Genomic DNA, 22,059 nt, shown 5'->3' on the forward strand with positions numbered 1-22,059 from the left:
GAGTTTGTTTTTAATATTTTTTTGAGATGGAATTTCGTTCTTGTTACCCCGGCTGGAATGCAGTGGCGCAATCTTGGCTCACTGCAAGCTCCTCCTTGCAGGTTCAAGTGATTCTTGCGCCTCCGCCTCTGAGTAGCTGGGATTACAGGAGTCTGCCACCAAGCCCAGCCAATTTTTCTATTTTTATAGAGATGAGATTTCACCATGTTGGCCAGGCTGGTAGCAAACTCCTGACCTCAGGTGATCCACCTGTCTTGGCCTCCCAAAATGCTGGAATTACAGGCATGAGTCACCGCACCCAGCCTATTTTTAATTTCTTGAGGAACCTACAACCTGTACCAATAATGGCTGTACCCATTTACATTCCCGCCAACAGTGTACAAGGGTTCCCGTTCCTCCACATCCTCACCAACACTTGCTATCTCTTGTCTTTTTGATAACAGCCATTCTAACAGGGGTGAGGTGAGAGCTCACTGTGGTTTTGATTTGCATGTCCCTGATGACTAGTAATGTTGAGCACCTTTCCATATACCTATTGGTCAGTGTTATGGCTTTGGAAAAACGTCTATTTTTGCCCACTTTTAACTTGGGTTGTTCTTTTGCTATGAAATCCTGCCATTTGTGACAGTATGGATGAATTTGGAGGACATTATGCTAAGTGAAATAAGCCAGACATAGAAGGACAAATACTGTATAATCTCACCTGTATGTGGAATCTAAAAAAGTCAAATTTATAGAAGCAGGGAATAGAAAAGTGGTTCCCAGGAGGTGGAGGTGGAGAAAATAGGGAGACGTTGGTTAAAGGGTACCAACTTGTGGTTATAATGGGAACCTACTGTAGAGTATGGATGATGATACATGAGTTAATTAGTTGTGGTAATTATTGCACCATGTTTATACACATCAAATAATCACATTGCATGCCCTGAATATATTCAATCTTTATTTGACAGTTAATTATTTTTTAAAAATTTTTAAAACAATTGTTTTCTTTGGGCTTTTTTATATTTTCCAGATTTTCTAGATGATGTGTCCCTTTTGTGATCGGGCATTACAGTACAAAACAATTAAAGATCTGCATGCTTAAAAAAGAATATTTTATCAAATCTTAGTGGTTAAAGTACAGGATGTAGAAATCTTTCTTTAAGAAATAGATTCGGGCCGGGCGCGGTGGCTCAAGCCTGTAATCCCAGCACTTTGGGAGGCCAAGACGGGCGGATCACGAGGTCAGGAGATCGAGACCATCCTGGCTAACACGGTGAAACCCCGTCTCTACTAAAAAATACAACAAACTAGCCGGGCGAGGTGGCGGGCGCCTGTAGTCCCAGATACTCGGGAGGCTGAGGCAGGAGAATGGCATAAACCCGGGAGGCGGAGCTTGCAGTGAGCTGAGATCCGGCCACTGCACTCCAGCCTGGGCGACAGAGCCAGATTCCGTCTCAAAAAAAAAAAAAGAAAGAAAGAAATAGATTCAGAATACTTAACAATTAAGATGTCTTTCTTTATTAAGGTCTAATTTATATGCATTTAACAGTATAATCTGCTTGAAAGTACCACCCCTTGTCAGACACTGTTCAATTATAAATCCAAATTTCAGATGCATTGTTTCATAGGAAATATGTTACCTATTTGTAACCTCTTTGTAGTAATGTTTGACCTCTTGGATTAAATCCATTTATTCACTCGGTCTTTAAACACAAAGTATTTCACGGTGTACTGTATGCCTGGTACTATAGACAAAGTGGTAGGTAAAAACAAACTTGACACCTGTGTAGAAAAAAACTCTCAAATTGTGTTTTTCCTCTGCTCTCACACTACCACAGAAATTATCAACAGATTTCTGTGACCAAAGATGTGGGTGGTTTTCCGGTTTTCCCCACACACCAAGTAACGGACACCAGCTGAGTGTCCGCCAATTCAAATCTGACACGATCTACCTAAGGATGGTATCAGATCCCACAGGTTCAGGGCTCAGTCCCAAAGACATCACCCCCCCACCCCCATTGCCAACCCTGCCCTTCAGACACCAATTGCGAGTCCAGGCCTCTAGAATTTTTTTTTTTTTTTCTTTTGAGACAGAGTCTCACTCTGTTACCCAGGCTGGAGTGCAATGGCAGGATCTCAGCTCACTGCAATCTCCGCCTCCCAGGTTCAAGTGATTCTGCCTCAGCCTCCCAAGTAGCTGAGATTACAGGTGCCTGCCACTATGTTCAGCTAATTTTTGTATTTTTAGTAGAGACGGGGTTTCACCATGTTAGTTAGACTGGTCTCGAACTCTTCACCTAAGGTGATCCACCCTCCTCAGCCTCCCAAAGTGCTGGGATTAGAGGTGTGAGCCACCGCACCCAGCCCCAGGCCTCTAGAACTTCTGACCGATGGGCTTCAAGCTGCGGTTCCCAAGACCCCTTTTTCAGGTTTGGTTAACGTGGTGGAGCCACTTATAGAGCTTAAGAAAACACATTTGCCAGTTTAATATCAAGGATATTGCAAGGGATACAGATGAAGAGATTGGTAGGGCGAGGCACGTGTAAAGGGGCACAGAGCTCCCATGCCCTCCTTGTCCACGCTGCCCTGTAGGAGGCTCCACGTGTGCAGCTATCCAGAAACTCTCCAAACCCCACCCTCTTGGGTTTTTACGGAGGCTTCATTACATAGGTATGACTGACAACCTTGTAGAAATGGGATTGGGCAAAAAGCATATCATCTAAACCCAACAAGGCCTGTCCAGACTTTAGGTATGGAGTGGGATCGTCTCTGGAATGAGGGTCTTTTGACCCATATTCAGATTAGTCTTACCTTGGTCAGGAGAAAGGATGGGAGAAGGTCAGAGAGAGTTTCTGTTTCCTGAGGCCTAAAGTGTCCCAACATTATAACAAGGACCATGGGAGTTTTGAGCCAGGACCGGTGGATGAAAACTTACAGATCTGCATATCCTAATACCACAATACCTGATTTAGTGGAACATACATTGCTTCGAAAACTCCTAGACAATTTAAAAAGAGTTTGGGAAAAAGGATTTTTTCCTAAGACATAAAGGTGAAATAAAGCACGGGGTCAGGTAGAGATTCAATCCAGAGACATTCCAATCTAAAGTGGCCCAGGCTGTAGCTGACATGGCTTCTCACTCCACTCCCTGCCCTGCCTGCCGCTTCCACATGAATGACCACCAGCTTAGAACAAGGCTGGGGTAAACTTGCACCTTGCTGGGCCCTGTATGGCTGGGGAAAATAAAAAGGAAAAGCAAATGGGTACGGATGCTTCAGGAGTTAATCAATAGTTCATAACATTTACTTTTTTAAGTTTTGCTAATAGATCTCAGATAGAGTAATGTTAGCCCTGAAGCCCTTCTCCTTAAAAAAGAAGAATTATTTCCAGAAGCCATTTCTCTGCTAACTTTTTTCAGTTATATCTCAATGCTGTGTTGATTCATAGGAGGACAAAAGTGTCTTGAACCATAAAACCATTATTTTTCCTTCTATCACGAAAGATAAATACCGTTAAAACAATTTAAAGCAAGTCAGTGAAATATATAAATGAATAATTTACTCCAGGATTGTGACCCTCTAGGCTACGTTTCTGGCAATGACAAGTATTTACGGCTGAGTTATAAACTCTTAGAAAAGGCTCATGATAGAAATATTGCCAGTCCCTTCCCTCAGAGTTCGGCAGGCAAGAGCGGCCATTAAAGTCTATAGTTTATCCTCTATTAGGGCTGGGGTGGAGTTAGGGAGTGAAGAAACCAAGTCACTTAGAACCTAAATAACTGGGCCAAAGAACACGCCAGGGAAAACCCACAGATCCTGACTCTCCAACATCCAGCATTATGCTGGAAAATGCAAATTAAAACCGCAATGAGAGACTACCTCACACCCGAGGCTTTTCTCAAAAAGATGAAAGATAACAAGTGGCTTTCTCTGCCATCATGGTGTGTGTGGTTGACTCCATTCCTCGCCATGTCTTCTCACAAGACTTTCGGGGTCAAAAGAAACAAAAGCAAAATCATCCTGTTCCCCAGTGGACTCAGATGAAAGCTGGTAATAAAACCAGGTACAGGTCCAAAATGGAGCCACTGAAGAAGAACCAAGCCAGGTTTATACGGAATTGTAAGTGAGATGGCACGCAGGTTTACGCTGTGTCAAGGTCATGATCATGTCACCATATCGAGTGAATGTCACTACTGTCTGGACAGTCGAACATGTTTTATTGGGAATATGTTTTTTATCTTTGTTTATATGCTCTGCACTAGTAGGTAGGTTCAGTAATAAATATGTGAGAACTTTTGTTTCAGAAAAAGAAAAAGTAAAGAAAGGAAAGAAAGAAAAAGAAAGGATAGAGAGAGAGAAGAAAGGAGAGGAAAAGGGAGGAAAGAAGGAAGGAAGGAAGGAAGGAAGGGAGGGAGGGAGGGGAAAGAGAAAGGAAGTAAGGAAAGAGAAAGAGAGAGAGAGAGAAAGGAAGGAGGGAGGGAGGGAGGGAGGAAGGAAGGAAGGAAGGGGAAGAAAGAGAGTTGGCAAGGGTATGGAGAAGAGAGAACCTTTGCATACTGCTGAAGACAACAAATACAACATAATCTCACTTAAATATGGAACCTAAAAAAATTAACGTCTTAGAAGTAGAAAGTAGAATGATGGTTACCAGAGGCTGTACAGGAGGATGGGGAGGGAGATAATGCGAGCTATTGGTCACAGAGTACAAAATTTCAGATATACAAAAGGAGTAAGTTTTAAGATTTTTTTTTTTTTTTTTTTTTTGAGACAGAGTCTCGCTCCATCACCCAGGTTGGAGTGCAGTGGCACAATCTCGGCTCACTGCATCCTCTGCCTCCCGGGTTCAAGCAATTCTCTTGCCTCAGCCTCAGTAGCTGGCACTGCAGGCATCTGCCATGACGCCCAGCAAATTTTTGTATTTTAGTAGAGATGGGGTTTCACTATGTTGGCCAGGCAGGTCTCAAACGCTTGGCCTCAAGTGATCCACCCGCCTCGGCCTTCCAAAGTGCTGGAATTACAGGTGTGAGCCACCGCGCCCGGACAAGTTTTGAGATTTATCATACAGCAGAGTGACTACAGTGAATAATAATGTATACTTAAAAATAAACGAGAGTAAATTTCAAATGTCTCACCGTAGAAATCATAGGTAAATGAGGTGATGATATGTTAATTGGCTTGATTTAATCACCCCACATTGTACACACATATCAAAATATCACAGTGTACCCCAAAAATATACACAAATATTATTTGTCAACTAAAAATAATATTGATTTAATTTTCTTTGTAAGATTTAAAAAAAAAGAAACTGAAATATTAGACCTTGTTTTGTGTACAGATGGACCATAAATAGTGAGTGAGTTCACACAGAGCAGATGTGGGTGAGCTGACAGATTCTGCATTATTAGGTCATTCCAAGTTTTGACTTTCTATATAATGTAGACAAATATTCAACCGTTGTCCCTCTTTAGACACTGGTTTATTGAAAACACAGAGATTAAGGAGAAAAGCCTTGGGGCCTAGTCCTGTCTTCTAATTATTTTCCCTGGAAGACCTCACATAGGACACTTAATGTTTCAAACAGTTTTTTTGGCAACTGCATAATAATGATAAAATTAACCACAAGGGTAGCTATGAGATTTAAGTCAAGCAAGTAGAGGTGCTTTCAACATTTTAAGCGCCAAACAATTTAAGTTTTTAATCGTGCATATTATATATGCATTTATATTTTATGTAGACACATTCCAAATGACGGTTAAACAGATAACTCGTTTCTCTTTTTTTCATGTTGAGATGTCACATTGAAGTAGTCCTGCACAGCAAAGCATACTTGCTCCTGCAGCTGGACTCACCTTCCTGGGGAAAGGCACAGGTACTGTTGATAAACATCTATACAATAACTGTTGCCTTGGCAGACCACCGGAAATAACAACAGCCCAAAGTGTGTTGAACTTTCCTGTATGCCTGAAATATGCATCACGTGGATGTTGGTATGGTAATATTATTCCAGGTTTTCAAAGGTCAACTTTCTTTGTCCAGATAAATCAGTTTTATACTCCGTAATTCAGAAACCTTTCCCTGTTTTATAGCAAGAAAGTCCTGGAGTGTAAATTATTTTCACAGAATTAAAGGGCCATGGCTTCAACGTCTAATCCTTCTTCTGAGTAAATAGCAACTACTCTTCCTCAAAATAAAAGTATTATCAGGTTTTAGCTAAGAAATATATGGCCCAGAGAATCTAAATGATTTTCCTGTCATTATAGAGCAAACCAATGAGGGAGCAAGTTTCCCACCTGATGTACAAATTTGGCCTCAATTTGCCTCTCTTGATGGCTAATGATAGCAAACGTTGTATATCAGGTGGGAAACTTTCTTTATATTGAAAATACTTGTCCAAAATAGTTCAAACACTTTAAAGGTTTATGTCAGTTGAGAAACATATGCCCTAAGATAGCTTGTGTGTACATTTTACCTACACAATATAGAATGACTACATTAGCTACTTTTTCTGGCACCAGAATGTACCATAATTCAGTACTGTAGGCCATAAGTTCTCTACAGTGACTGGTGTATGGCAAGGGTATTTAAGTCAGCACATGAGAACAAAGAGATGGGAACATCAAATTGACACATTTATTGAGAAAAATGTTATGGCTGACTCTTTTGTATTAGATGTCTCATATTTTTACCCAAATATTTCTGAGTCTTACACTTCTTGTACATTTACCACATTTACCTCAATTTTTATGAAGACATTATTTAAGGGAGACTATACAGATGCATCAAAGGTCAGACTGTCAAGAGTCGCACATATCTTGCTCACTGTCTTAGTGAATTAGTGTGCAGATAAGAGTTCATGTAGCAGGCCTGGATTCTAAGTAATCCTCCTGCCTGAGCCTCCCAAGTAGCTGGGACCACAGGCACATGCCACCATGCCCAGTTAATGTTTTTTTTTAAATTTTTTGTAAAGACAAGATCTCGCTATATTGCTCAGGCTGTTGTTGAACTCTAGACCTCAAGCAACCCTCCTGCCTTGGCCTCCCAAAGCATTGGGATTACAGGCAGGAGCCATGCCTGGCTCCAAGGGATTACTATGGACACTTGACTCTGAGTCAAAGCCGAGTCAAAGCCGAGCCAAGACTGTTTCTGTTTAGTTTTATTTCTAGTGCTCTTGTATTCATGTTTGTGAACATGTCTTGATTGAAATCAGGAATTAGAAATTAAATACCAAGTCCATAAAAAAGAAAATGAAGGAGATGCAACAAGTTCGCTGCTCGTATAAGCATAGCAGTGAGACTTTCATGTACATACTGTCACCTTTGGCTCAGAAAGTGTCTCTTGGGAATCTGGCTTCCTGTTATAACAGAAGTTATTTTACTTTAAAACAGTTTTTTATAACAATAAAATACTAGAAAAATGGCAAAAACAATAGACTATGGAATATTGAGGGAAACAAATGAGATAGGTGATGCTTTGTAGTGAGTGAGGGGACCAAATTCAAACAAACAAACGTACAAGAGTATAATGGCACAAGGTAATTTAAAGTGGGGATGAACCATCTTGTTCCTCATTATAGCCCACCACATAGAGCAAAGTACAAGACTGGGTGCTCAGCGGACACCAGGACAGCCACACGATGGTTATATCTACTATCCTCTGTTTAGCAAGGCAAAGAAATATGCTGTCCAGCTTCTAATTCTTTCCATCTAAAAATGATAATTTTAAAGCTTGATACATAAAAGTAATAAGCGTTACTAAACTTAGAAGATTCATGTATATAAAATATCTCATTACTTATTGCCCACAGAAATAAGGCCTATTGTGTATGTAAACTGTGTTTCAAATAAAACAAGTATGAGAATGCGTATGTTCTTATAACAATATAATAGAAATATCATCTTAAAATGAGCCATCAAAATTAAAAGGCAGCCAACATGCTATTTCACAGCTGTGTTCAGGCTGCCTCCTCCCCAGGATCTGGGATTTGCTGGAAGGACACACAGCACTCAGCCTGCAGCCACGCCCACAGCTCAGCCACGCCCACAGCTTAAGGATCGGAAGCAAATCAGCAAAGGGATAAGCTGCCTGAGCAAAGTCAGAAGGACTGGCTGATATCCCCAAAGAAAGGCAGGTGTTTGGCATAAACCACATGGATTGTATAACGAATTTAGACAGAATAAGCCACCTCATCAGTTAGAAAATGGTGGAAAGCCTCCAAAAATCCAAGTTCCCTCATGCCCACAGAGAGCCAACCTTTCAGGCCGGCCTAAGGACTGTAGTCCTAGGCCTGGATGACAGAGCAAGCCCCTGTCTCTAAAACAAAACAATACAAATGACCACATGTGAGCCTTGTGGAATATCACCCTGATTCCTAGTCCTGGGGACATGTCCCAGGAATCCATGTCTTTCAGCAAGCACACCAGATGATCCTGATGTTGGTGTTCCACAGAATGGCTTTGAGAAACACTGCTCTACTCTAGGAAGCACCTTCCAGGGGAGCTCCAGCAGCCGAGCCCCAGCCTGCCTGTGGATTTCTCCTCCCTCCTTTCTTGGGGTATTGACTTTAGAAAACTTGTAATTGGCCGTTCTGTCTCTGTCTCTTTGAAAGATATGCACATCTTTTTAACAGCCAGATAAGTCTATTGTCAGCTTTTGATGGAGAAATGTCTTTCTCAAGGACCTGGGAGCCATCCCTTTGAAATGTAACCATCAAGGAAGACAGCTCCCAATCTCTACCCTCACAATCTCTGAGAGGGTAGAAAACTACCTACCACAAGCACCTCACTCAAGGTGCAAAAGTACCTCTTGTCATAAAGATGTGAGAAGTTTGTTTTTCCTTTGGATAAAGCCAATTGTTAGCTAACACATACAGTCACCCCCAATTACCAGTTGAATCTAGGACGAAGCATGTGTGACAAATGTTTGACAAGCCCTCTTCCTCGAAGACTAGTTATCATTCATCTTTAGAGCATGTATGTAATCGGTTGTATCTACCTGGCTGTATGAGAGAGTGAGATTTCTTTGTCTTTGCAGTCTCTTAGGAGGTTGCCTGCAACGTGCATCACATTCTGATTTAGTGCTTATTCAATAACAAAATTAATTTGTTTTCTACCTTTGTGGAGCAGTTTTCTGGGTAGGGAGATTTTGTTTCTAATTATATTTCTCCAGCACATTTTTATTATTACTGTTGTTTAATCAGGTATAACTCTACATTACAGTGTTACCATTATGCTTATCCTCAGGAAATAGAAAATCTTCCAAATGCTGTAGTGAAATCAAGATGAACAGCCTGGTGTCTGCAGGTTGCAACAAGACACACAATAGGCATACCATACCATTTAAATACCTTATGCATTTAGCTGTACAATATAAACTACATAAACATGAGAGAACATATGTGTTCGGAATGTTTTAATATAGAAAATAAACTTTTGTTTTCGGGGGGAAGATTTTAGAGGTGAAGCCCTCACTGTCGCTAAGGAAGGAGGGGCTAGTATTCTGATTACTCCAGCTCTGGTTTCAAGAAGCCATTATGGTCTGAGTACAAGAGAAGAGAACAGGATTTGAGAGGAAGAGAAGAAGAGAGAAGCCTCAGAAGGAGGAAGGAAGGGTGTGCTTGGGAACTTGTAGCAGATTCCTGGAAAGTTGTTCAAGGGAGTGGGCTTTACCACACAGGAGGACTCCAGTGGGTGGATGTGGTGAGGTCATGAGGACAGGTGCTTTGCAGTGGCCAGAAGCTGTGCCTGTGAGACCTGAGCCATCACCAGGTCTCCTTTGCCCAGAGGCTACTCCTAAAGTTCCCCTAATCTGTTCCTGGTGTGGATTTGACTTCACCAGCAATCAGCACCTCCGCTCCAGGCCTTCACACCTGCTACCTGATTGTGCCCATCTCCCATGGCATTGTGTGAACAGCCTACCTCACCGTGACTCCATGACGTGCACAAGCCCCTGGAAGGAAGACAGGAAGGTAGAGGAGAACATCCCCCATAGCACTGGAGTCAGCCAAAGGACCCCGAGCTGAAATAAAATAGTGGGAGACCACACCCCCGCCCCACTTCTTTGCCTAAACTTGCTCTAGAAGTTGGTTCAGCCTGAAACCTATCACTTGTATAAACCTCTTGAAGAAGGACGCTCTGCAGCTCCACTGTCACCAGCTTCTGCTGTGACGAGTCTCCTGATGAGAGTAGTTTTTCTCTTCCACTTTGAGCAGAAAAGTAGTGCTGGGGCCACGAATAGGAACTCTGAAGCCAGTCACCCTGGATCTGAATTCCTGCCCCTCTGCTTATTAGCTACCAAGCCTGAGATAAGTCTCGTCAACTTGCCACGCCTCGCTCTCCACAGACGTCAAATGTGGGCAGTCAGGCTGCTGTGACAAGTGAATCAGTAATTACGAGTAAATTCTCAGAACAGCCACTGGCACACATAGAGACATGGTATGTGTTTTTATCATATAGAGGCCAAGACAAAGCCCTGTGACACGTAATTTTTAGAACAGTTACCTATAACTTTTTCTTTGGGTCCTTAGAAAACTTCAAAATGTGACCAGATGCGGTGGCGCACGTCTGCAATCCCAGCACTTTAGGAGGCTGAGGTGGGTGGATCACCTGAGGTCAGGAGTTCGAGACCAGCCTGACCAATGTGATGAAACTCCGTCTCTACTAAAAATACAAAAGTTAGCTGGGCATGGTGGCAGGTGCCTATAATCCCAGCCGCTCGGGAGGCTGAGGCAGAAGAATCGCTTGAACCCGGGAGAAGGAGGTTACAGTGAGCCGAGCTCGTGCTGCCAGCCTGGGCAGCAGAGTGAGACCCTGTCTCAAAAAATAAAATAAAATAAAAATGATTTTTTTAAAAAAGGAAACTTGAAAATGCAAACTATATAGCATTTACAAAGACCTATATCTAAAGGTGATACCTTTTCAGAATATGAAATTCAGCAAGCATTAGGCTGAATATTTACCTCCAAATAGTCTATTCAATTTTAAACCACTTTATGAAAAAAATTCACTAAGTACTCTACAAAACATGAAAGCCTGTGCCTGGCTATAAGAAATAATAACTCTAGGAATAATTTCAAAATCTACCGCTTTATGCTCCAGAGTTTAATTACCCATCTCATCTCTCTTTTTTAAAAAGAGCCAATAATTTAAAAAGGAATTACATGATTAGATTTCAAAACTGATACCTTTATTTGCTGGATTAGGAAGAGAAAACAGTCAGTATAAAAGCAAAATGATTTGTTTGGATTAACATATTTGGGATTTGGCATATGTGCATATGGTAAGTGTGGTTATAAAATTACCCATACAATCATGTGTATTTGTTGAGTGTTTACCATATGGCAGGTTGAAAAATAAACTTGTTACTCCTCCTAACAAATATTCATAGATATCTCAGTTCATACACCTACACACACATACACACACACACACAAATTAAAAGAGTGAATAATCTATGCTAATGCTCCCCATACGATGTGAAAAACTGAAGACACAATGACATCAGGATGACTATACTTGGTGAGCCCATATTTTTATGTATTCACTTCCTTCCCATGGGTTCATTTACACATTACATCCCACAGAAAATACCCCACCCTTTGTTAATGAAATCTTCTCAACTCAACATCTACTTTTTATTTTGCCCGTGTCCATCATCATCACAATAAGGTTTCTTTTTTGTTTCACTCACTGTCCAACATAGCTAAAGCCATTTTCACTTTCCACCAATCCAACTGAGAGTATTAACATTTCAACTTGATACTTGTGAAATCATCTCTCCGTGAGAGTTAATTAATTAAACTGCCACTCGTATCTAAAGGATTGTGAACACCATGGCCTACCTTTGAGTTCTACCAAAGTTAAAAACATTGAATTAATCCTGGAAATGAATTTGAGAGTGCTCAATGAAGACTGCAAAATATTTATTTTATAAAAGTTGTACCAAGAAAACTTATATTCCTCTGTTGAATAAATTCATTTTTAAAATCCCTGCATCATTTTAGTATAAATAATAACTTAAAGATACAAATTGGGGTTCAAAGATATACCTCTACTTAGGACAGATCTGTGTTTATTCTTCATTTTCCGTCCTCTTAAACAACATAGTCCTCCACAAACCTAGTACATCGCCTTTGAATATTTATCAGGAGCCTTGTCAGTAATGTTTGAAATACTTCAGATGAAGTTCAAAGTGATCAACTGATTAATTAAGTTGTAATACTTAAACCAGAATTTCTATTAAGAATGAAATACTATTAATCTTATAAGAACTTTTTTTACATTTTAAGTAATTTTCTACGTGCCTTTGGAGAAATCTTTGCACAATCATTTATGTTCAGTTTCTAATAAGGCTCTAAGAGACAACCTCAAGCTGTTCACAATTTCCAGGTGGTTTTAGAATATAAATTCCATATGTGACAATAAAGTATAAATGGTTATTTCACAGTCAGAGTCATTTGAAAGTCTCAAATAAATGTGGCCATGCATTGACTATTCCCCCCCCCCCTTTTTTTTTTTTTGAGACAGGTCTGGCTCTATTGCCCAGGCTGCAGTGCAATGGTGCAGTCATAGCTCACTATAGCCACTAATTCTTGAGCTCAAGGGATTCTACTGCCTCAGCCTCCCAAAGCACCATGTGTGAATTTTAAGTGGGAAGAAAATCAGTACATTTGTCTAATTTTGAATCTCTACTTGTAATCTACGTTCCCAGGTAGAGAAAAACTTTATGAAAAGAGTTGAAAATTCAATCTGAGGATAAAGGTCCACCTGTAGAACAGCAGTTCCTAGGGTCAACTGCTTTCTAATTCTACAAACTTCCATCATTTATAGTGGCGTTCTGTTAGAACTTGCTTTATGTACATGAGGTAGCAATATACAGTCAACAATGTTCTTCATATAATAGCATCACCAAATAAATTCAGCGTGTGACCTTTTAGAGTTTCATTCCCTCTGACAATAACTTATCACTATTATTCAATTCAATATCTTACTTATCTATACAAATATAGTATGTATCAAAAATGACTGCAGGCAAACATTCTAGGTTTTTGTGTGTTCAAAAAATGAATAGATTAATAGTAGGGCTTACAAAACAAATTAACTGACCGGTTGCATTTTTTTGAATGCAGTATATCATTTTAAAAATGATCTGGGCAGAGGTAATGATAAAGTAAAGATGCAACGACATAATAGCCATGATTGAGTAATCAACTCACTTGTGATGCTGGAAACTATGTTTCATCTGGATACCCAGTTTCACCGAGAAAACTAAATTGGGCTGAAAATTGTGGTTGATCTGTTTCAGTAGAGGCTATTTTAGCTTGTGAGCAGTGACACAGTGCTCTGGGATTCTGGTCGTGTGGCTCCATCATACAAATTAACTGTCATGGACATTTTACTTTCCATGTAGGTAAAGATAATAAAAGGCTGAGGTTCACCACACAATGTCATGGAAAGGGACATATCTGTCAGCCCAGTGCACACCAGCTCAGACAGTCCTCATGTCTACAAGCTTCATATCTATTCTAAATTCATAGGAGTGGGATAGAAGGTTCTGGATTAATGGAATCCTTATAAAACAAAAAACAAACAAAAAAAAAAAACTGTCTTGTCTACAACCTGAAACTCTTCTGGAATCCAAATGGACTGGGAGCAAACTGGTTGGTTTTTGACAGAAATAAAAGGCCAAGGAAATAAGCAAAATTTATTTCCTTTCTTCAATAATGTTATAATCCAACTCAGGAGCACAGAGTCTCGAAGTCAGTAACCTTCCCCAAGGCATCTACAGGCAAGATTTATAATCTGTGTAAATAAGATGTATCATCTACATAGGATGTATTTATGACTTACAGCACTCTATTCCCCCATCCTTCCTCCTTGTCAATCTTATACCTCACATCTTCCCAGAAGAAATACCTAGGAATATTCTCTTAGCTTTGGCACTATGATTTCCTAGTGAACACTTTGTAATCTTAATTTACCAATCCCATTCTTCTATTCAGATGACCAGCAATTATGTGGCACTTACACTAAAAATTCAAAAGAAGAAAATGAAAGTTAAAAAAGTAAATGGCCCCATCTGAAAGTTAAATATGTAAACAAGAGTTCATGAAAGTTTTTTTCTCCAAACATTGCAGCTGATTTTTTGAAAGTTCAGTGTCTTTGATCAACAATCAGTAAACCTGAAAGGTTAAATGTTGAAGAAAAAAATCTGGAAAGAAAAGAGGTGGAAAGCTTAAAATTAAAATGGACATAGACCCTACTAGAATGAATAGAAACACTAACATAATCAGTCAAGAACACTTACTGGGCATATTCTGAAAAGATGCTTTGACAACTTTAAGGATATGCCATAATCCTTAATCTCAATTAATTTCTGATAACAAGAGTTTGGAACATTACAAATAGATGCAGGCCAGGCATGGTAGTTCACACTACCAATCCCAGCACTTTAGAAGGCTGAGGCAGGGGGATTTCTTGAGCCCAGGACCATCCTTGAAACCCAAAAATACAAAATACCAAAAATACAAAAATTAGCCAGTCTCATAACCCAGTCTCAAAAAGTAAATAGATAAATACCAATAGATGCAGTTATTAAGTCACTCGAGGGTAGCAATTTTCAGACTACAAAAGTTTGAGAAATTCCAGATGCTTAATATTTCAATGACAGGGAAGCAGTTTGGTCTGATGTGGAAAAAACATAAAGACATTGAGACCTGGCTGAAACTCTATAGGAAAGAAAGCAAATGTGGTGGAAACTTAATCGGCCGGTTAGAAAAAGGAGAAAGTAGGAAAGTGTGAGTGTTTTGAGGCAGTGGAACGCACAAACTGAGATCCAAATCATGCTGACAGAATCTCTCTCCCTTGTGTGGGACACCTTTGTGCCCAGCCTAGGTGGATTGGGGGCCCATGATTTATCACCGATGCCAGGACCGGGGGCTCCACAGATGAATTCTACCAAACTTTCTAGGAATTAATGCCAATCCTGGGTTTAGAAACGGTTCTACATTATCATGTGTAATCAATAAATGATTTCATTCTCTTGAAAAAAAAAAAAAGAGAGACAGTTCTAAACTCAATGTATGAGACCAGCATCACCCTAATACTAAAACCAGATAAAGACACCACAAAAAAAAAATTAAAAAAAAAATAAAAAACACTTACAGGCTGACCTGGCATCCCTAATGAACACAGATGAAAAAATCCTCAACAAAATACTAGCAAACTCAATTCACTATCACATTAAATGGATTGTATATTCTAATCAAGTCTGATTTATCCCTGGGATGCCAAGATGGTTCAACATACGTAAATAAATCAATGTAATACACCACATTAACAAAATGATATAAAAAGGCCATGTGATCATTACAATAGAGCATAGAAAGCATTTGACAAATTCAACATCTTCGTGTGATAAAAACTCTCAACAAATTAGGTACAGAAGGAATTTACCCCAACACAATAAAGCCATCTATGAAAAGCCCACAGCTAACATCATACTGAGTCATGTAAAACTGAGAACTTTTGCTCTAAGATCACGAACAAGAGCAAAGTGGCCACTTTCAACACCTCTGCTCAACATAATACAAGAAGTCTTAATCAGAGCCATTAAACAAGAAAAAGAAAACAAAAGGCATTCAAATCAGAAAGGAAGAAGTAATATCTCTGTTTGCAGATGACATAATCATATATGCATAAAACCCTAAAAATGGCACAAAAAAACTAATAAATGAATTAAGAGGCAGGACACAAACTCAACATGTAAAACTCAGGGCCGGGCGCGGTGGCTCACGCCTGTAATCTTAGCAGTTTGGGAGGCCGAGGCGGGTGGATCATGAGGTCAGGGGATCGAGACCATCCTGGCTAACACAGTGAAACCCCGTCTCTACTAAAAATACAAAAAATTAGCCGGGTGTGGTGGCGGCGCCTGTAGTCCCAGCTACTCGGGAGGCTGAGGCAGGAGAATGGCGGGAACCCGGGAGGCGGAGCTTGCAGTGAGCTGAGATCTGGCCACTGTACTCCAGCCTGGGCGACAGAGCGAGACTCCGTCTCAAAAAACAAAACACAAAAAAAATCAGTCAGGTTTCTGTACACATGTACACAAACAACAAACTGTTCAAAAAAGGAATTTAAAAAAAAATCCCATTCCCAGTAACAATAAAAGGAATAAAGTACTTAGGAATAAACTTGGCCGGGCGCGGTGGCTCAAGCCTGTAATCCCAGCACTTTGGGAGGCCGAGACGGGCAGATCACGAGGTCAGGAGATCGAGACCATCCTGGCTAACCCGGTGAAACCCCATCTCTACTAAAAAATACAAAAAAAACCTAGCCGGGCGAGGTGGCGGGCGCCTGTAGTCCCAGCTACTCGGGAGGCTGAGGCAGGAGAATGGCGTGAACCCGGGAGGCGGAGCTTGCAGTGAGCTGAGATCCGGCCACTGCACTCCGGCCTGGGCGACAGGGCGAGAATCTGTCTCAAAAAAAAAAAAAAAAAGCAATAAACTTAACCAAAAATGTTAAAGACTTGCACACTGAAAATTATAAAGCAACTTATTCTTTCTTGATTATTGTTTTGCCATCTTTGCTCAAGAACTAATGGTGGCTTTGCTAGACAATTATATGAGATGAAGGTTTTCACTGTCATCACTTAATTTAGCCTACCTAGTTCTATATTAATATATAATTTAGACTCTCCGTACCAAACTAGTCATTTGACTACAGTCTCCCATGCACCATCTCCCCATTCCTCCTGCATATTTGGGGTTACTCTTCATAACCTGTTTCACCTCATTCTTCAGCTCTAATCATCAATGCCTCATTTGAACCTTGATGGTCCTGCCTGAGTGGTCTCATTGGTGGAAGATGACTGTATAAGGACATGAATAATTATACTTATCAACGGCAAACAGAAGTTTGTTCAATATTAGCCTCCTCCAGACACTTTCTGCAAGACCTGATTTTATTTCTTTTGTCTTCATTCTTTTTATAATCAGTAAGGTCAGTTTAAACAATAGTAGTCTACACATCATTGAGCTAATATTAAAAGATTTGACAAATTATTTTAGTGGCACCTAAAATACTTCTCTTATGACAGATGAAAATCCGGAGGATATTAAGGGACAAAAATAACTGTAGTCACTGTCAATAAACACACATTCCCCTGTGCTCTCCCTGCCCCACTTTCCTTGCCCTTCGGTCCCTGCAAGTTTCAAATTCAGAAAAGTCAGTCTGGAACTATTTCATTCTACATTTCAGGTCATAAGTGCAAAGGACAAGAGAAACCTATTTCTTTTCATTCAGCAAAGAAAGTCGATGGTAAATTTGAGTTCAGTTCTTGCTTCTGCTATTTTCTCCTCTGTTCAAAACCAATCAAGGCCTGAACACCTGACCTGCTGGTTGGCAGAGGTCCTCTGTTGAGTGAGCTGGTACTTGTCTGAAGATGAATGTAGGCAGGTAGGAGTCACGGGAAGAACCCCTCTCTGTGTGTTGTGTCCCTGAGTGTCTGTGTGTGTGTGGTGTGTGTGTGTGTGTGTGTGTGTGTGTATGAATGAATATAAGAGCCCTAAAAATCTCTCTTTTAGATCCAATGCTATGTGCTATAAAAGAAGTTGTTGAGAACTAACAAAAGTATGTACAGCAATTTATAAAATCTGCGACAATCACCTTTCCCTTGGCAGTTGAAATAAATTAAATCTGTTCCACATCTTATCTCTGTCTCTCTGCTTTAATCTCCACATTGATTTTTGACCAAAGAGCCTCAAGACTTGAAAGAATCAAATTGCACCAGAGAAAACACAAATGATCTGTTTTGCTTTGCATCTAAGTTTTTATATTCAATCTTTCACTTATAAAAATTGAAGAAAGGAATTAAACAGAAACATACAGTCAATGGCTGTCATCTTCTGTCAATGATAACTTTTGACTAATGGTACAAGGTCCAGTTGACATTCTTTCAATCTGTCAACTGAATGTCAAAAAGCCATTTGCAACTGTTCAAAACGCATGGACACTAACAATACTGGCCATTACATTTAGTCATCTGCATTTCATTGGCAGATTTTTACACTGTTTATAATTTACATACAAAGACATAGTTTTGTGCAAGAAACTTAGTCATCTTTGGACAGATGAATGACATTTTTTACTAATTAGTAAGAGTTAAATAACCATATCCATATCCCCTAAAAATCTGTTACCTTCATTTTCTTTATAATTTAAGATGTTTACAATTACTTTTTCAGCATATAATGGACAAGATCTTATATGTGTTTGAAAATGATTCTTTATGACATTTTTCTGAATAAAACATTTTCTTGCCTTGGTCTCCAAAAAAAAAGGTCAGTCTCTGTTTTCACTGTTTCCTTTTCCTGAGAGTTTCGAAAAATACTTCTGTAATGCAAGGGTTTTTTAGGTAAGAAATATTTTTTGTCTGTGACTGAAGGAACAGAGTCAACATTTAAAATGAGGAGTCTCTGCTAATTTTTCATCCCCCAAATATTTCACCAACCACTCATCACTTTCATTAAATTCTAAGTTCAATATATGTCTCACCACAGTTCCCACCCCTTTAAGAGGAACAAGGGAGGCTTGATGTGGTCCAGGGTGATTGTGTATGAAAAGATGCTATCCCCTGAAAATGTTCTCTTTATTATACACAGAGCTATAGTGGAGGCTTCTGTTTATACAAAACCTTTTCTTCTTCATTTTCAACACAGGAAGAAGTATCAGTTTACAATATGAGCAGAGTCTATAAAGGAACAGCCAAAGCCTGGCAAGCATTGGCTCTACAAGTCTAACATAAGCCAAAGGTAAAGGAACTGGGCCGGGCGCAGTGGCTCAAGCCTGTAATCCCAGCACTTTGGGAGGCCGAGACGGGCGGATCACGAGGTCAGGAGATCGAGACCATCCTGGCTAACACGGTGAAACCCCGTCTCTACTAAAATATACAAAAAATTAGCCGGGCGAGATGGCGGGCGCCAGTAGTCCCAGCTACTCGGGAGGCTGAGGCGAGAGAATGGCGTAAACCCGGGAGGCGGAGCTTGCAGTGAGCTGAGATCCGGCCACTGCACTCCAGCCTGGGTGGCAGAGCAAGACTCCGTCTCAAAAAAAAAAAAGGAACTGGCTGAAAGCATGTGGAAGGGAGGAGGGAGGGGAGAAAAGAAAAGGGAAGGGGACAGAGTGAAAGGAAGGAAGGAAGGGCAGGAAAGATGGAAGAGAGGGAGGGAGAAAGGCAGGAAACTGTAATACAGGCCTCTACACAGAACTCTGTATGGACCTCTATATTTGTACTTCTGTAAATGAAAAAACAAAAAACACTTTTTCTCACAATCATACAAAGTGGATCTAGGTGTTGTGGGGGCCGGAATCTTACACAATTTAGAGCTTCATTGTGACAAAAGAGACAAATGCCTAATATACAAATAGTGTAGTGACTTGGAAAGGGGCCTGCTCAGGTGGGTGGGTGGGTCGGTGGGAGGGAGGAAAGGCGGGAGGGGGGAGGAAGAGAGGGGGAGAGGAGAGGAGGGGAGAGGAGGGGAAGATGAAGGGAAGAGAGGAAGGGAGGGGAGGGAGGAAGGAAACGAAGAAGGGAGAACAAAGTAAAAGGTAAAAATAAATTATTTTCTCTTCTTGTCCCGACAGTGAGGAAGCTGGCCCAGGGAAGAGCTGGGAGAGCCTGGGATGGCCTTGCTCCCTCTCAACTGTAATACAGGCCTCTACACAGACCTCTGTATGGGCCTCTCTATGTTAGCACTTCTGCAAGTGAAAGAAATTACTTTTTCTCATATTCATGCAAAGTGGATCTAGGTTTTGCAGGTCCTAAAACACAATGCAGGGCTTCATTGTGACAAAAAAGACAAATGCCTACTACACAAATAGTGGGGTGCCTTGGAGGAGGCCTGCTCAGGTGGAAGTCCCAAAGGCCAATTTCACCAGCACAAAGATTATACTCAGTAATGGTCGCCAAATATCAAAGTCAGTGGTTCTTAGAGTGTGTCTGGGGGTCCCTGAGGATCCCCGTGTCCTTTTCAGGGATCTGCAAGGTCAAGCCTATTTTCCTAGTAATATTAAGATGCAACATCAGTCTGTTTCTGCATCCACATCTGAAAAAGACTGAGAGAAAAAAAAGGCCCCAGTCTGGCAAACTGGCAACCGCATTCTCAAACACCTGTTGAATTGCACTCAACGCAGCCCTGATTCAGCCACATCAACCCAGCGCTGTCTTGTTATTGCTGGGATACATGGGGACTCTAGTACCTTCTCACCACCATCAAAAATGTTCACGTAATTGGGAAGATAGGAGTTCTACAGCTGAAACATGAAGGCTGGCAATACCCTATGTTTTTCAGCCCTTTGCCTATTTCTTTTTAAGTTTCAGGATGGTGACAGATAAGAAAATTGGAAAGATTTTAATGCTGGATCTGAGATTGATGGATTCACAGGATACATAAATACTAAATACTAAATACTAGAATAATGGCCAGTTCACCTAAATGCAGCCATTTAAACAAATGTTGAATATGCACATTCAATGAACATGTTTACCATAAATCAAAACAGAGACCAGCCCACAGGGTTGGCTTTTTCCATGTTTGACACTGGAAGATGACTGGTGCTTACTCACCCTCGGCTACGGTCAATCTCATCACGAAGGTTTCGTTTTCTCCTGCACTGGCCTGCAAGTAGCAGCGGTAAAGCCCCGAGTCTGAGGCTGTGACATCGGGGATGACAATGAAACTCCACCTTCCGTGGCTGCAGTTGCTCACTATTTGTCGTGGGAACTTGGAGGTGAAATTTCTGCCGTGGACCAAGTCGCAGTAAGTTAAGAGGTCGATCTGACGGGGCTGGATCTTTTCCCACCTCACTTCCTGCACAGGCCACGTCATCTGAGGCTGACAGGTGAGTGTGATATTCTTTCCAGGTTCCGAGACAATGTGGCTATTTGGTGGCACAGCTGCCTCAAAACCATCTGAAAAGAAGAAGTAAATTATTAGATCCAGGTTGTCAAATTTTGGGACACCCAAACCTAATCATGAAAATGATTGGTGACGTTACCTAACACAGTTTCTTCCATTGTGAATGACCTATTTATACCACATTTTTATAAGAGAAAGCATTTTTTTTTAAGTCCGGGAGATAAATAGAAAAGAGGATATGACTGTTCACACATAGCTCTGTAAGTGTTACTCGGTTACCCATGTGGTGAGAAACACAGCCGAAACCCCTGCTGCTTTTCTTGGTAGTGATCATATCAAGAGGCTGAATCTGACAAAGAGACTGTTATGCAATCATGCTGGGCTGGCATCTCTGACACTGACCTAGAGTATCAAATGTTCAGGTTATAATCATTCTGGCTCAGATTTCGACAGTCACGGAAAAGATACCAATCATTCTCACTGAATACACACATGATCTCACTCTTCAGATATACAAGTTTGTCTTACACGTGGGTCGAGTAGGGCCCTCCATGTGGTATCAATTCTTGATACCATGAAAGTCCCTCAGTATTCTCCCGCCTTCCTGACACCATTTCTGGAACTCCTAGCACAGAGTACTCAGTAAGTGTCCCCAAATATCTAAGTCAGTTGTCCTGAGAGTGTGTTTGGGGGTCCTGGGCATCTCTCTGGCCCTTTAGGGGATATGCAAGGTCTAATCTATTTTCCTAGTGATATCTAAGATGAAATTCCCCCTCTTCACTCCAGTTCTATCACAGGTATACAGCAGATATTTCCAGAAGCTCTGCCAGCTAGTGGTATGTGTGCTTGAAATGTTTTAAATTTTGTTCAATATTAATTTCTAATACAGTAAACACGACAGATATGACCTACATAAACAAATACTCCCTGAGGGCCTTTAATAATTTTTAAAGGAGCATAAAGGGGTCTTGAGACCAAAAAGTTTGGCAACCTGATCTAAAGAATAAACTGCGGTAATTATTTCTCAGAATTTAAGACAACCCAGCAAGGTAACAAGCGGATCTATTTATTAGTGATGAACACCTTCTTTCATCTGATAGCATCACTAATGCCAACAAATTCTGACCTGCTGTTTCAGTACAGAGGGAGGCCTGGGCAGTAATG

The 22,059-nt window shown here is 40.7% G+C and overlaps 1 protein-coding gene across 9 annotated transcripts in view; it reads right to left on the reverse strand.

Moving 5' to 3' along the window:
- The window catches only part of CD226 (CD226 molecule), a 125,006-nt gene that overhangs the window by 42,255 nt on the left and 60,692 nt on the right, over positions 1–22,059 (reverse strand). For all 9 annotated transcript variants that reach the window (XM_033175463.1, XM_033175412.1, XM_033175439.1 and 6 more), the window contains one exon: positions 20,604–20,948. In XM_033175463.1, coding sequence (XP_033031354.1) covers positions 20,604–20,948 — 345 coding nt within the window. The remainder of the gene's footprint in view (positions 1–20,603; positions 20,949–22,059) is intronic.

This window comes from Trachypithecus francoisi, unplaced genomic scaffold (assembly GCF_009764315.1).
Source record: "Trachypithecus francoisi isolate TF-2019V2 unplaced genomic scaffold, Tfra_2.0 Contig01474, whole genome shotgun sequence".
Classification (NCBI taxonomy): domain Eukaryota; kingdom Metazoa; phylum Chordata; class Mammalia; order Primates; family Cercopithecidae; genus Trachypithecus; species Trachypithecus francoisi.